At 30.0% G+C, this 13,531-nt stretch overlaps 1 protein-coding gene across 2 annotated transcripts in view; it reads left to right on the top strand.

Moving 5' to 3' along the window:
• The first annotated feature begins 1,167 nt into the window (after window positions 1-1,167).
• pfkla (phosphofructokinase, liver a) overlaps window positions 1,168-13,531 on the top strand; it is a 29,705-nt gene continuing 17,341 nt past the window's right edge. The window contains exons 1-5 of one of the 2 annotated variants that reach the window (XM_042764357.1): window positions 1,168-1,417; window positions 2,682-2,754; window positions 2,872-2,950; window positions 5,545-5,734; window positions 12,162-12,327. In XM_042764357.1, coding sequence (XP_042620291.1) covers window positions 1,333-1,417; window positions 2,682-2,754; window positions 2,872-2,950; window positions 5,545-5,734; window positions 12,162-12,327 — 593 coding nt within the window. In that variant the 5' untranslated portion in view covers window positions 1,168-1,332. Of the gene's footprint in view, window positions 1,418-2,681; window positions 2,755-2,871; window positions 2,951-5,544; window positions 5,735-12,161; window positions 12,328-13,531 lie in introns of those variants that run through there. The other variant, XM_042764356.1, reaches the window with a different exon arrangement.

Below are 13,531 nucleotides of genomic sequence, written 5' to 3'. Positions count from 1 at the left end.
ATTCAAATGTAACATTCACATAATGTTTGCAAAATGGAATGTTCCTTTCTGAAACATTTAAGATGGACATTCATTAACATATTTAAACTTTGCTACTTGTTTTAGAATATTCGGGAAAAATTCAAATGTAGCGTTCACATAATGTTTGCAAAATGATGAAATGTAAAAAAAAGTAAAACTGAACGATTTGAACTTTCATTAAATTTTAGACATGCATTTAAAGGATTGCTAGCACTAGTGGCCCTTTTAATTAACCCTTTCAGACCTGAATTCTTTCTACTGAACAAAAAAAAAAAATTAACGACTTGATATTTGCTCTTCTCTAATATATAATGAGTCTAAAAAAACGAGATGTATGCTTAATCATTTTGGAAACACTTTACAATGAGGTTCCATTAGTTAATGTATTAAATAACACGAACACAAACAATGAACAATACATTTATTACAGCATTTATTAATGCTAGTTAATGAAAATACAATGGTTCACTGTTAGTTCATGTTATTTCACAGCGCATTAACTAGTTAACAAGCACTACTTTTGATTTTAATAATGCATAATGTTGAAATCAACATGAACTCAGATTAATAAATGCTGTAGAAGTATTGTTCATTCTTAGTTTGTGTTAACTAAAGAAGTTAACTAATGAACCTTACTGTAAAGTGTTATTAGATTTTATTTTTCTCATGTCCACTGCGATGGATGCCAGGACTGAAGCAATATAAAAATCCTCATATTTTAACCATACTTATGAAGTAGAGTTTGTGTACTAGAGTAGATTTTGAAAACAACACAGAATGATCAATGCAATAATTTTTATTTGTGAATCTGAGTAGCCTGTGTGTGTATGTGTTTATGTGTACTTGCTGCTTGTTTTTGATGAATATATGATTGTGTGATATGTATTGTGTATTCATTGGTCTCACATCCATATATTCGTTGTGATTGGTTGATCAGTGACCAGGCATTACTCATATTATAAAAACATTTAACATTTAAACAAAATAAATAGGTGATTTCCATTTGGGTCTGAAGGGGTTAATGTATGAAAACTTATTTCTGAAAGTAACTTACTTAGTTTAGGACTATAGGCTATTTTTTTTTTGTTTTTTTTGTTTTTTAGAGCTGGTGGGAGGATGCTGTAGTGTGGTGTAGTGTAGTGTTGTTTACAATGGGCGTTGACGTCTGCGCGCTCCCGACGAAACTCTCAGCGCGTCCTTGCGTCTGCGCGGAAGGTCAGTCGGTGCAACAGACGCGGTGTCAGCGATCCTCTCCGGACTGAGAGTCTACAGCAGCACGGTAACCTCATCCTGATATTCGTCGGAGACAGCATGAGCTCGGCGGGGCTGGAGAAGCTGCGGATGACGGGCGCGGGCAGAGCGATCGCCGCGCTGACGAGCGGAGGAGACGCGCAAGGTGACGCGCAGCGGATGCGAGGCCTCTGTTTCTGAATCACATGCATGCGAACTAATAAAAGATGTGATTATGTAGATTATGTAGGGAGCCATGTTTGTGCATGCGATGGCAACGAAATGCAAAATGAGGATTATATGATGAACAGGAATCCATATGATCGAAATGACCTGCAAACTGACCTTCACTGCCTCCTGCTCAGCTAATGACCTTTATTAAAATGATTATTATTTCATCATGTGTTGAACGCTTCAGTTTGGACCTCCGCGGTCAATAATTTGTCTGAAATTTAGTAAATTACTAGAAAAGTAACAGTAATGTATAAACCTATACAGCTTATGTCAGAAGGTCAACAATGTGCAGATCATATTTCAAAATAAGAAATTCTATTAATTATATTATAGTTAAATGTTTTATATTTTTATTTTTATTTATTTAGTATTATTATTATTATTATTGCAATTGACATTATTTCCATTAAAAAATATATATTTTCTTGAAATAAAATAAACATTAACTGAAATAAAAGTTAATGTTTATTTGACCAAAAATACAGAAAAAAAATGTAATAATGTAAAATATTATTGCAATTTAAAATAATGGTTTTCTTTTTTAATTCACTTTAAAATATAAATTATTCCTGTGATCAAAGCTGTATTTTCAGTATCATTACTCCAGTCTTCAGTGTCACATGATCTTCAGAAATCATTCTAATATGCTGATTTATTATCAATGTTGGAAACAGTTGTGCTGCTTAATAATTTGTTTTTATTTTTAATTTTTATTTATTTAATTTTTTTTTTTATTTTTTTTAGAGACCTGTGATACTTTTTTTCAGGATTCTTTGTTGAATAAAGTTAAAAGAACAGCATTTATTTAAAATATTTTTTTTTCTAACAATATAAGTCTTTATTGTCATCGTCTTTATTGTAAGTCTTTTTTATCAATTTAACTGATCCTTGCTAAATAAAAGCATTTCTTTCAAAAAATAAATAAATAAATAAAATAAAATAAAAATAATAATAAAATCTTACTGATCCCAAACTTTTAAACGTCAGTAAGTATATATATATAAGTATTTATTTATTATAATTATTTTTTTCATTTATTGATTATTTTGAAATATGTTTTTTAACATGGCATCAGACTATTAATTTGCACTATATTAAAAGCCATAAACTGAGTATGCAGCATTCATTAACATGAATGAATGTGGGACTAATCATCTGTATATTCACCTGAAGACTAGTGTTGCATCTCTCTGCAGGTATGAACGCAGCGATCCGCGCTGTGACCCGGATGGGCATCTACGTGGGCGCCAAGGTGTATCTGGTTTACGAGGTGCTCATGTTTTTCACTGATCTTTGCTAATGTACGGATGATACTAATGTGGCATAACATTTATATTTTTTACATGAGGTGTTTTATTGTTTATTTTTGTTTTTTGTTTGGTTTATGGGTTTTTGTGGGCTGGTAGACGGAGGAGACAATATTAAACTGGCCAACTGGCAAAGCGTCACCAATATAATTCAGCTGGTAAGAGCATCAGTCAGATCTCAGCAGAACTGCAGTTTAGATCTAGTGAACAACACTTTACTACAGCTGCACAAAGACATTTAAACATCTATTATAAGCTCTTCCTTCTGGACACATGGGTTAAACATCCCACTGTACAGGGTTGATATACTTAACTAAAACAAAAATGAAAAATGCAGCATTTCTCATTTTCATTTACGGTAGTATGACTTTATACTAAAATAGCTAAAACTACAATGTATATATATATTATTTATTTTATGTGTATGTGTGTATTTATATATATAATTATATAATCTTAATCTAGATATATATCTTATATATATATATATATATATATATATAAGTTTTTATTAATTTTTATTTTAGTTTTAGTTCTTTAAGTGTTCTACATCTCAATGATGAAAGCACAACAAAATTACTAAAATGTAAAAAATAAATTAAAATGGAAATGAAAATGGAAAATATAAAAATAAAAATATTAATAAAAACTACAATATTATTGCTGCAGTGCAGTGTTAACTAAAACAAAAATGAAAACTGTTAAAATATCTTTATTACTTGGAATAAAATAAACATTAACTGAAATAAAATAAATATAGAAAATAAATGTAAAAAAATTATAAGAAAAAAGCAGCATTTCACATTTTCATTTAGTTTGACTTCATACTACAATAACTAACAGTAATATATATATATATATGTATGTATATATCTATCTTAGTTATATTTATATTTATTTTATGTGTATATATATATATTGCTTTTATTAATTTTTATTTCAGTTTTATTTCTTTAAGTGTTCTTCATGTCAATGATAAAAACACAACAAAATTACTAAAACTTAAAAATGGAAAATAAAAAATAAAAATACCAATAAAAACTACAATATTATTGCTGCAGTGCAGTGTTAGTGTAATATTATTTTAATACTATAATAGTATGTATTACTATTTCAAATTAGGTTTAATTTTTGCATTTTCAGTTTTCATATTAAGCCATTCAATTATTTTTATTTCAGTTTTAGACATTTTAGACAGTATTTAATTTTTCTTTAATGTTTATATTTAATTGCAGCTCTTTTTCAGTGAATGCGAGTGATTTTTAACAGTGTTGTCTCTTCTGTCTGTTCTGTGTTCTTCAGCTGGTAAACTGGTAAGCTGTCCTGCTGCATGAGCTCTAATGCTGGTCAAATAAACACTTTAGAGAAACAGAAGTGTCATGTTAACCTGCTAAAGATGATGCATATATAGTGTCCTAAATGCTCTTTTCCGTGCAGTAGTGAAATTCAGTCTGAATTGAGTATCAAATTATTACCTACAAGTTATTACCTACTTGTCCAGCAGACAGAGATCTTAATATTAAGATTTCTGTGCCGAAGTATGTGTGCGTTATTTTTTCTGCAGTTTTTAACACGCAATCTGGTTTGAAAGTGTTCATGGAGAGTTTTAAAGGGACAGTTCACCCAGAAATGAAGATTTGTCATCATTTATTCACCCTCGTGTCATTTTAAACCCGTATGCCGTTATTGTTTCAGTGAAATTGTGCAATGCTTAACTTTCCATCTGCCCTCAAATCTCATTTGCAATCACATTTGTTGATGTATTGCGTCAAGTTTAATGTCACAACGGCTGAAACTGAGTTTGATGCATCAATGCAACATTGTTTAATCTGAAAGGACAAGATTATTAACAACGCTCTGTTTCTCACACAAAATAACTCTGAATATAGTGCACGAGTCACACGGTCTATAACTGTTTTATGTCCTTTCTGTGTGGATCCTTTCAAATCTTTGGGAAAAATAACAACATACAGGTTTACATTTTTATACTTAATGCAATTATTAAATAAAATATTTATATATTTTATTATATATAAAAATATTTATATAAAAGTTATTTTTATATTTAATGCTAATATATATGTGTGTGTGTGTGTGTGTGTGTGTGTGTTAAGAATTTGTAGATATTTTATTATATAAAAATATTTATTTAAAATAAAATAATTATTAGGCCTATGATATTATATATATATATATATATATAAATATATATATATATCTATATATATAGTATATGCTATTATTATAAAAATATTTATATTTTATTTTAAAGGACAACTGTTATGTACTATTATTATTACTATATTTATATCTTCATTTTTATACTTGGAGTTGAATCAATAATTATAATAATAATAATGGCATGCAATTAACAGGTAAAATATTTAATCTTTTTTGTTTCATTTAGATTGTTTTTAGTTTAAAATTCTATAAAATTTATATATAAAATTTTTATACAGTATATAAACACATTTTTAAAAATATTTTATCTGTTTATCTGGTAACATATGAAATTGAAAATGATAATTTGAGTTTGGGAGTGTTTGTTTGTGTTTTGTATTTGTATGTCTGCGCTGACTGCTGTGCTGCATTTCCTGTGAACGCTTGACTCTGATGCATGCGTGCCACTGTTCGGCCGCAGCGCTGACATGCATCTGTGAACAGTTTGCTCTTTCTTGATGAATTGTTGTAGTTGATTCTTTTTGTTTGGTTAGATCATATGCATTGTGTGTCATGTGTGTTTCTCACTCAGGGAGGGACGGTGATCGGCAGCGCGCGCTGTAAGGCCTTCACCACACGAGAGGGCCGTCTAGCTGCTGCCTTTAACCTGGTCAAGCGTGGCATCTCTAACCTGTGTGTGTGTGGAGGGGACGGCAGCCTCACCGGGGCCAACATCTTTCGCTCCGAGTGGAGCGGTCTCCTCGAAGAGCTGGTGAAGAAAGGTACTAAATCACATTACTAGGGTCGAATGAAATCTCTTTCATTTCTTCACAAATTCTGTGTTTCCCATTTCTGTTTGTTCCACTTTGATTCAATTTTATTAATCGAAAATAATGTCTAAGCAGTTGAATTTATTAAACAGTAACAGTTTAATAAGTTATTTAAATGTTGCTCATTGAAGAATTTTTCTTTTCCTTTTTTTGTTTTAATCAATTTATTTCCATTTTTTTTCCATTTTAAAAAATAATAATTTCCATGATTATTAAGCACATTTTACCCTCTTCTGCTCAATATCATTAGTGATATGATTATATATATGCCAGACAGGGTTATTATATTTAACTAAAACCATAAAAAAATACTTGCTTCATTACTTGAAATAGAATAAACATTAACTGTAATAATATATATATAAATATAATAATATATATATATTATAAACTTATTTTATTTCACCTAGTTTCCAAGGGAACATTTATCAGTTTCATTAAGTTTAGCTTGATATAACTAAATATAAATAAAAATGAATAAAAACTATTTATAAATACTTTCACACACTATTAGGAGCCTTTGACAGCCGTTTTATTTTTTCCCCAAATTCTGTTTTATTTTTCCCCAATTTCCATGTTTTCCATTTTTATTACATTTTTATAATCAAAAAGGATGTCTAAGCAATTGAATTAATAAAACATAAAAAAAAAAATTATCAAATGACAATCAAATGAATGCATGAAACTAATTAATCTTTTAAAATGTAATCAAATGTAATTTATTGCAAAAATAATAATAATAATAATAATACTGCTGGACAATGAGGTTTGCTGTTGAAATTAAAACATAGATGGAAAAATAGTGCCAAAAAATTAACAAATTCTGTGAAATGTTAAATTTTATGAATGGATTCTGCAATTCCATCCATATTTTCTGCATTGTAATAAAATAACATTCTCTTATGTTGTGCACAATAATTCATGTGGAAAAAATTATGTGATTTTTTTTTTTTTTGATATGATGTGTTTTTTAGGGGCGTTTTGAAAATGAATGACTGAATGACCTCTTCAGGATAAGAATCTCATAAATCTTTATGAAGGCCATTATCAAAGTCCGTTTTACTCTGCAACAGTGTTCAGGAAACCATTCTGAAACTGTAGTTTCCCAAGAGACAAGCTACTCCTAGTTTAAAGAAGTTCAGCTGCAGTCAGCTGTACCACAAAGAGTGTGTGACTTCACTGAAGTTGTTCCACTGAAGGAAACACATCATTTTAAATATGTAATAAATAATTCTTGTTTTTTTTTTACATTTATTGATGTATTTATTTTATTTTATTTTTTAAATAATTAATTTTAAGTATTAATAATTATCTTATTTATTTATTGTTATTATTATTATTTATATATTTTTCCCATTCCCCAAATAATTTTTAATCTGTTATAAATATTTCATTTTATTTTTAAATAATTAATTTTAAGTATTAATAATTATCTTATTTATTATTATTATTATTATTATTATTTATATATTTTTCCCATTCCCCAAATCATTTTTAATCTGTTATAAATATTTTATTTTATTTTTTAAATAATTAATTTTTAAGTATTAATAATTATCTTATTTATTACTATTATTATTATTATTATTTATGTATTTTTCCCATTCCCCAAATCATTTTGAGTCTGTTATAAATATTTATATATTTTTTTTATTTTACATTTGTTGATGTATTTATTTATTTTTTATTTTTTTTTTTTATTTTACATTTGTTGATGTATTTATTTAATTGTATTTTTTTTTAATAACATATTTATACATTTTATTTACAATTTATGTATTATTAGGGGCTCAAGCCTGGAGGGCGAGAGCCCTATTGTTGTTTTCTTAGGATTATTTTTTTATTTATTATTATTATTATATTATTATTAATTTTATTATTTTTTTCTTTTTTCCAACGGTTTCCGGGGGCTTTTGGAGGCCCTAACATACTCGAAAACTCTTGAAAAGTGGCACACACATTGGAACCTGCGGCCATTAGGGCCGAGCAGAGACTGATACACGGGCGTGGCACAGGGGCTCTACAGCGCCCCCTGGAATATGGAGGGCCATATATCATACATACTTGCACGTAGACGTATATGAAACTCGGTACACATATAGATCTCATCAAGCCAAACAACTTTCGTACTGCATGTCATAGGCTCCGCCCCAACAGGAAGTTGGCTATTTAGGGTTTAGTATTCTTATTTTTCGTCAAAGTTGTGGGGGCTTTTGGGGCCCTTAACATGCTCAAAAACTCTTGAAAATTTGCACACACCCTTAGAATCTGTGGCCATTAGGAGGCTGCAGAGGCTGAGACCCGGGCGTGGCACAGGGGCTCTACGGCGCCCCTGGAACCACAGTCAGAAATGTTGATGTATAGTTCAAACATACTTGCACGTATTCATATGAAACTCAGTACACATATAGATCTCATTTGTGCCGAACAACTTTCGTATTGCATGTCATAGGCTCCGCCCAACAGGAAGTCAGCTATTTAGAGCTATGTAAAAAGTGCATGCTCTGGAATTTGATATACTTGTCATAGGTTTTATTTACCCGATTGCCACCAAACTTGGTCAACATGATCTCAAGACATTGGGGATGCAAAAATTGCCAGGGGAGTTTTTGATATCTCGAATGGTTTGCTTGTTGCGAGGCGTTGAAATTATGGCGAGGAAATGAGAAACAGGAAGTGTCTAATAACATCCACATACATTTCCTGATTTTAATTAAACTTCATCAATGTGTTCGTTGTATGATGCCGATCGCATATATGTGACTATTAGGAGTCAAAATTATAGCGCCACCAACTGGCAGCAGGAAGTGTGTCATTTTCAAAATGCTTTGAATTCAGCATTTTATTTTTACTCAATTTGCTTCAAACTGCATCAGAATAATGACAAAACACGGCCCATGTAAAACTGTTGAGGGGATATTGATATCTAATATAGTGTTGCCATGGCAACATATCAAACTGGAATATTTTTCTGTATAATATATTCTGATTTTGAGGCAGATAACATGCTTAGAATTTCATGAAACTCAGAACACATATCAGTATTAATGATAGCTAGACCACTGGCAAAAGGTCATAAAAGGGCGTGGAGGAGCGCACTCTATAGCGCCACCTTTTGTCAAAAGTGGGGGGCTTAGTTTTAGCTACAGACACCAAACTCGGTTCATATATTTGTCTTATTAAGACGGACAACTTTCTAATTTACAGTCATTAGCTACGACCAACAGGAAGTCGGCTATTTGATTTGCATATGGATTTTTGGCTCTGTGTGAGGAATGTATGTGTGCTGAGACTTTCATTGTCTGAGGAGAAAATGCGCCTCTACAGGAGCAATTCCCGGGACTGAGAGGGAGGAGGCTCGCTTAGTTTCACTTTAAATCGTTTAAAAATACAACTAAATAAATCAATTTAATTTCACACTGACAAGCTAAACCAACATATCTTATATATTAGCTGCGGGTCAGGGCTTATTAATAATTGATGTCTGGCGACAGAGAACAGAGAGATAGAAGACGAGAGATGTCACCGCTCCGAACAGCGCGTGCAGTCTAAACGAGCTCACAACAAAAGAGTTTTATTCTGTTTAAGACCTTTTAAAAAATAAAATATTACGGCGATGCACACAATCCGCCAATTAGAACACACCAAGAGCTAAATTCAGATGTTTGTGAGCTGTTAAACATGTATAAATGAAATATTTGCTGCAGCCTGTCTGACAGCGCGAGACGTCTGAACACTTGAAGGGAAAAAAAAAAAGGTACATACAGAAACTACAGCCTTTTACATTAAAAACACAGCGGCGAATCAACAAAAAACAATTAGAAGAACATATTATAGAGATGAAAATGAGTGTTTATGAGGCTTGTGAGATTTTCCTTGGTCTAAGGGCTGAACATCACATCGATTGCTCTGCGCTCCAGAACACGGTGATGGTTTTTCGGGCGGGCGAGAACGGACAAAATAAATACACAGTTTCATTCACACGGACAAGCTGAACCAACATATGTTATTATTACCGGCTCAGATCTCATTAATAAATGATGTTTGGCAGAGATCAGTGAGAAAGACCAGAAAGAAATCACCGCTGCATCAGCGCGTGCAGTCTCACCACGAGCTCCACAATAAAAGCATTTTTATAGTTTTAAGAGCTTTTTTAAAATAAAATATTACCGCGAAGGCACACAATCCACCCATTAGAACACACAAAGAGCTAAATTCAGGTATTTGTGAGCGTTGTTTGTTTGTGAAAATTGAAAGACTATTTGACAGCGCGAGACTGTCTAAGGGCAGAATAACATCGATCTCTGGAGAGCTCCAGACGGACGCTGATTCTGGCAAGAAGAAGAACGAATCAAGAACAGGTTATTTCAAAATACATAATAGCTTGGCGAATATAAACGAAAACCAGTCAAGTGAACATAAACAGTTGAGAAATAAATCTGAAGTGTATCATGATACTGGATTTGAATATTAAAGATGACTGCACTGCATTACAGCTGCTTTTCTGTCTTTAAATTTAATCGAGATAAAAACAGGAAAATCATTCGTCTCTTGGCTGCTTTTTTGTATGTATTCATGTCACATGTAAAATTCAATTATTATTATTTTTTTTTTTATTTTATTTTTTGCTCTAAAAGAATTAATCTATATTTAATTAAATTAAATTTCTGCATCTAAACACCTATAAACCTAAAACATGCTCTATTAAACTATTGTTAGCAATTTACTTATCGGTCCAGTTTAACTGGTGTACAACTTTTATTTCATAATAATGTGTTTGTTTTTTAGATAATAGACAGTTACAGTGGTCTATAATAAATATTAACAGTTTTGTTTCAAGCTGCGTGTTAAAATGTTTGAAGTAGGCTCATTTTTTAAATGTAAATCCTAAAAAAAAAAATTATTATAAAAAAAAAAAAAAAACAAACAAACAAATATAAAATAAAATTGGGAAACAGCCATATTTACGAAAGGTGCTTAAACCTATAGAAAATAAAACTATGAATAAATTAGTGTTTAATTTTTAGTAATGACCATTTTTGTTGTCATAAAAACCTTCTTTCTTTACAATACAGAATAATGATTTTCAATAGTAAATATTATGAAAACAATAACTGTTGTATTTTTCATCATTATATAGTTTAGTATTATAATTGTAAAAACAAAAACAAATTTAGCAACTCACATAGTAATCATTCAACACTGCTTAAAATGTAGTTGACAAAATTGAAAATCTCTATGATTAGCATGAAAATAGATACAGAATCAGTAAATTCGATGTTTTAATGTGGGTATATTATCAGTAAACTAATCATTAAATATTTATAATCAATCAAAAAATATTGGCCCTTTCATAATGTTTTTCAAAAATGAAGGGCACAATGCTAATGTTGTCCACTCGATGGCGCCACAGGACAGCAAATACTTCAAGATCTGTTCAAAGACTTGAAAATGTTTCATTTATGTAAATAAATCAAAAATGCAAACACATTCATTCTTTTTTCAAAAACTTTAATAAAGCCCAATATAGTAATTATGCAAAAACTATCATCTCCGAAATACCCTTACGTTTTATTTATTTAATAGTATTGACACAATCTTCAAGTTATCACGCATTACTGAAAAAGTGAAGAAGGGACACTATATTTGTTACTATTTTCATGTTGTGCGTATAATACTTTTTACTTGAAAAGAGACACGTCCATTGTTTACCTGCATCATCTACACAACAAACCATTGTGCTTGGACCCCTTATGATCACCTGGACCTTAAACCACATTGTTTCAGTTACCTTCTGTGTCTTTGGCCACAACGCTTCAGTGACAGGAATGTGAAATAGCAAACAGGGGAACAAATAAAAGGCATGAGTTTGCATCCAGCTAGCCAACCTCTATTACAGATGTTCACAGCCAAGAAATATAGAAATAGCAAAGGGGTTCGAATATAAATAGTTATTAATCAGTTTTAATTTCACTTTCTACTGACTATTGTTCTGTGTATGTGATTCAAGTCTGATGCTTCGGAGTAACCGTTATTGCCGCTATCCTAAAAACCTGTTAAGAGTGCCAGAGGATTACTGTAAATGCATGTGCCCGCTGGGCCCAGTTTACCTGATGCCACAGTCGGGGTGTGGGTGGCGGTTTGTACAATTTATTTATATGTACTTTTTATATTCTTGCTTTAAAATGAATACAATACAAAATGAATATAAAATGTACACAATAGCACTAATAATTTATATAACTGTATGTTGAAGATACTGATGAACAGCAGCATTTAACTAACTATTTTGCCACAAAGAGGATGTCTGTGGATTGTTTTGGGTCAGAATGAACTGGTCGTGTACACGAACACATCCTCCTCTTCTTCTTCTTCACAGGTCGAATCACAGCGGAAACGGCCAAGCAGCACGGACACCTGAACATCGTGGGACTGGTGGGCTCCATCGATAATGATTTCTGTGGGACAGACATGACCATCGGCGCTGATTCGGCCCTCCACCGCATCACTGAGATCATCGACGCCATCACCACCACAGCCACCAGGTCTGAAACACATTCAAACAGATAGTTATTAGACATAACTAAAACCAGACAAAATAATAAAATACATGCTAACTGAAATAAAAATAAAATATATATATATACATCAAAAAATGTTTTTTTTTTTTTAATTTAGTTTAACTAGATATAAATCTTAAAGTACTAAAGTATAAATAAATCTTAAACTAAAATAAAATTAAATATAAATATATAAACAAATTTACAAAAACTACTAAACATGACAAAAATCCACAACAAAATTACTAAAACTTTAATCTTTATTAAAACCATATATTTTTTTTAATTAATTACTTGGAATAAAATACATGTTAACTGAAATAAAAATAAAATAGATATAATAAAATGTTTTTTATTTTATTTTAATTTAGTTTAACTAGATGTACTAAAATAAATACATTTTAAACTGAAATAAAATTAAATATAAAAACACATTTACAAAAACTACAAAACATGACAAAAATCCACAACAAAATTAATAAAACATTAAACTTTACTAAAACCATACAAAAAAAAATGTTTAATTGGAATAAAATACATGTTAACTGAAATAAAAATAAAATGTATATATTAAAAAATATTTTTTGTATTTTAATTTAGTTTAACTAGATGTAGGGCACTGTAAGAATGCATTTTAAACTGAGATAAAATTAATTATAAATATATAAACAAATTTACAAAAACTTCTAAACTTGACAAAATTCCACAACAAAATGAAAACTTTAAATTCATTACTTGAAATAAAATTCATATTAAATGAAGTAAAATAAAATATAAAAAGTTTAAATTTTTGTATTATTTTAATTTAGTTTAATCTGATGTACTAAAATAAATAAATCTTAAACTGAAATAAAAACTATATAATACAACTTTACAAAAATTACTAAAACTTAAATAGTTAACCTAAATAAAATAAATGTTAACTGAAGTAAAATAAAATATTAAAAATACTTAAAAACAAGTATTTTAATTTAGTTTAAAATAAATAAAAAAATAAAGAAATATTAATAAAAAATACTATATAGACATATTTAAAAACAAAACTACTAAATATGACAAAAACACAAAACAGAGTTACAAACACTTTAGCTACTATTAAAATGAAAACGGAAAATATAAAAATAAAATCATAAAATTACTAAAACTTTAGCTAAAATGGAAAATATAAAAATAAATACTTATTGAAAAT

Source organism: Cyprinus carpio, chromosome A9 (genome assembly GCF_018340385.1).
Source record: "Cyprinus carpio isolate SPL01 chromosome A9, ASM1834038v1, whole genome shotgun sequence".
Lineage (NCBI taxonomy): Eukaryota > Metazoa > Chordata > Actinopteri > Cypriniformes > Cyprinidae > Cyprinus > Cyprinus carpio.
Note: the sequence above shows the minus strand (reverse complement) of the source record. Positions and strands in the feature narration are given on the sequence as shown.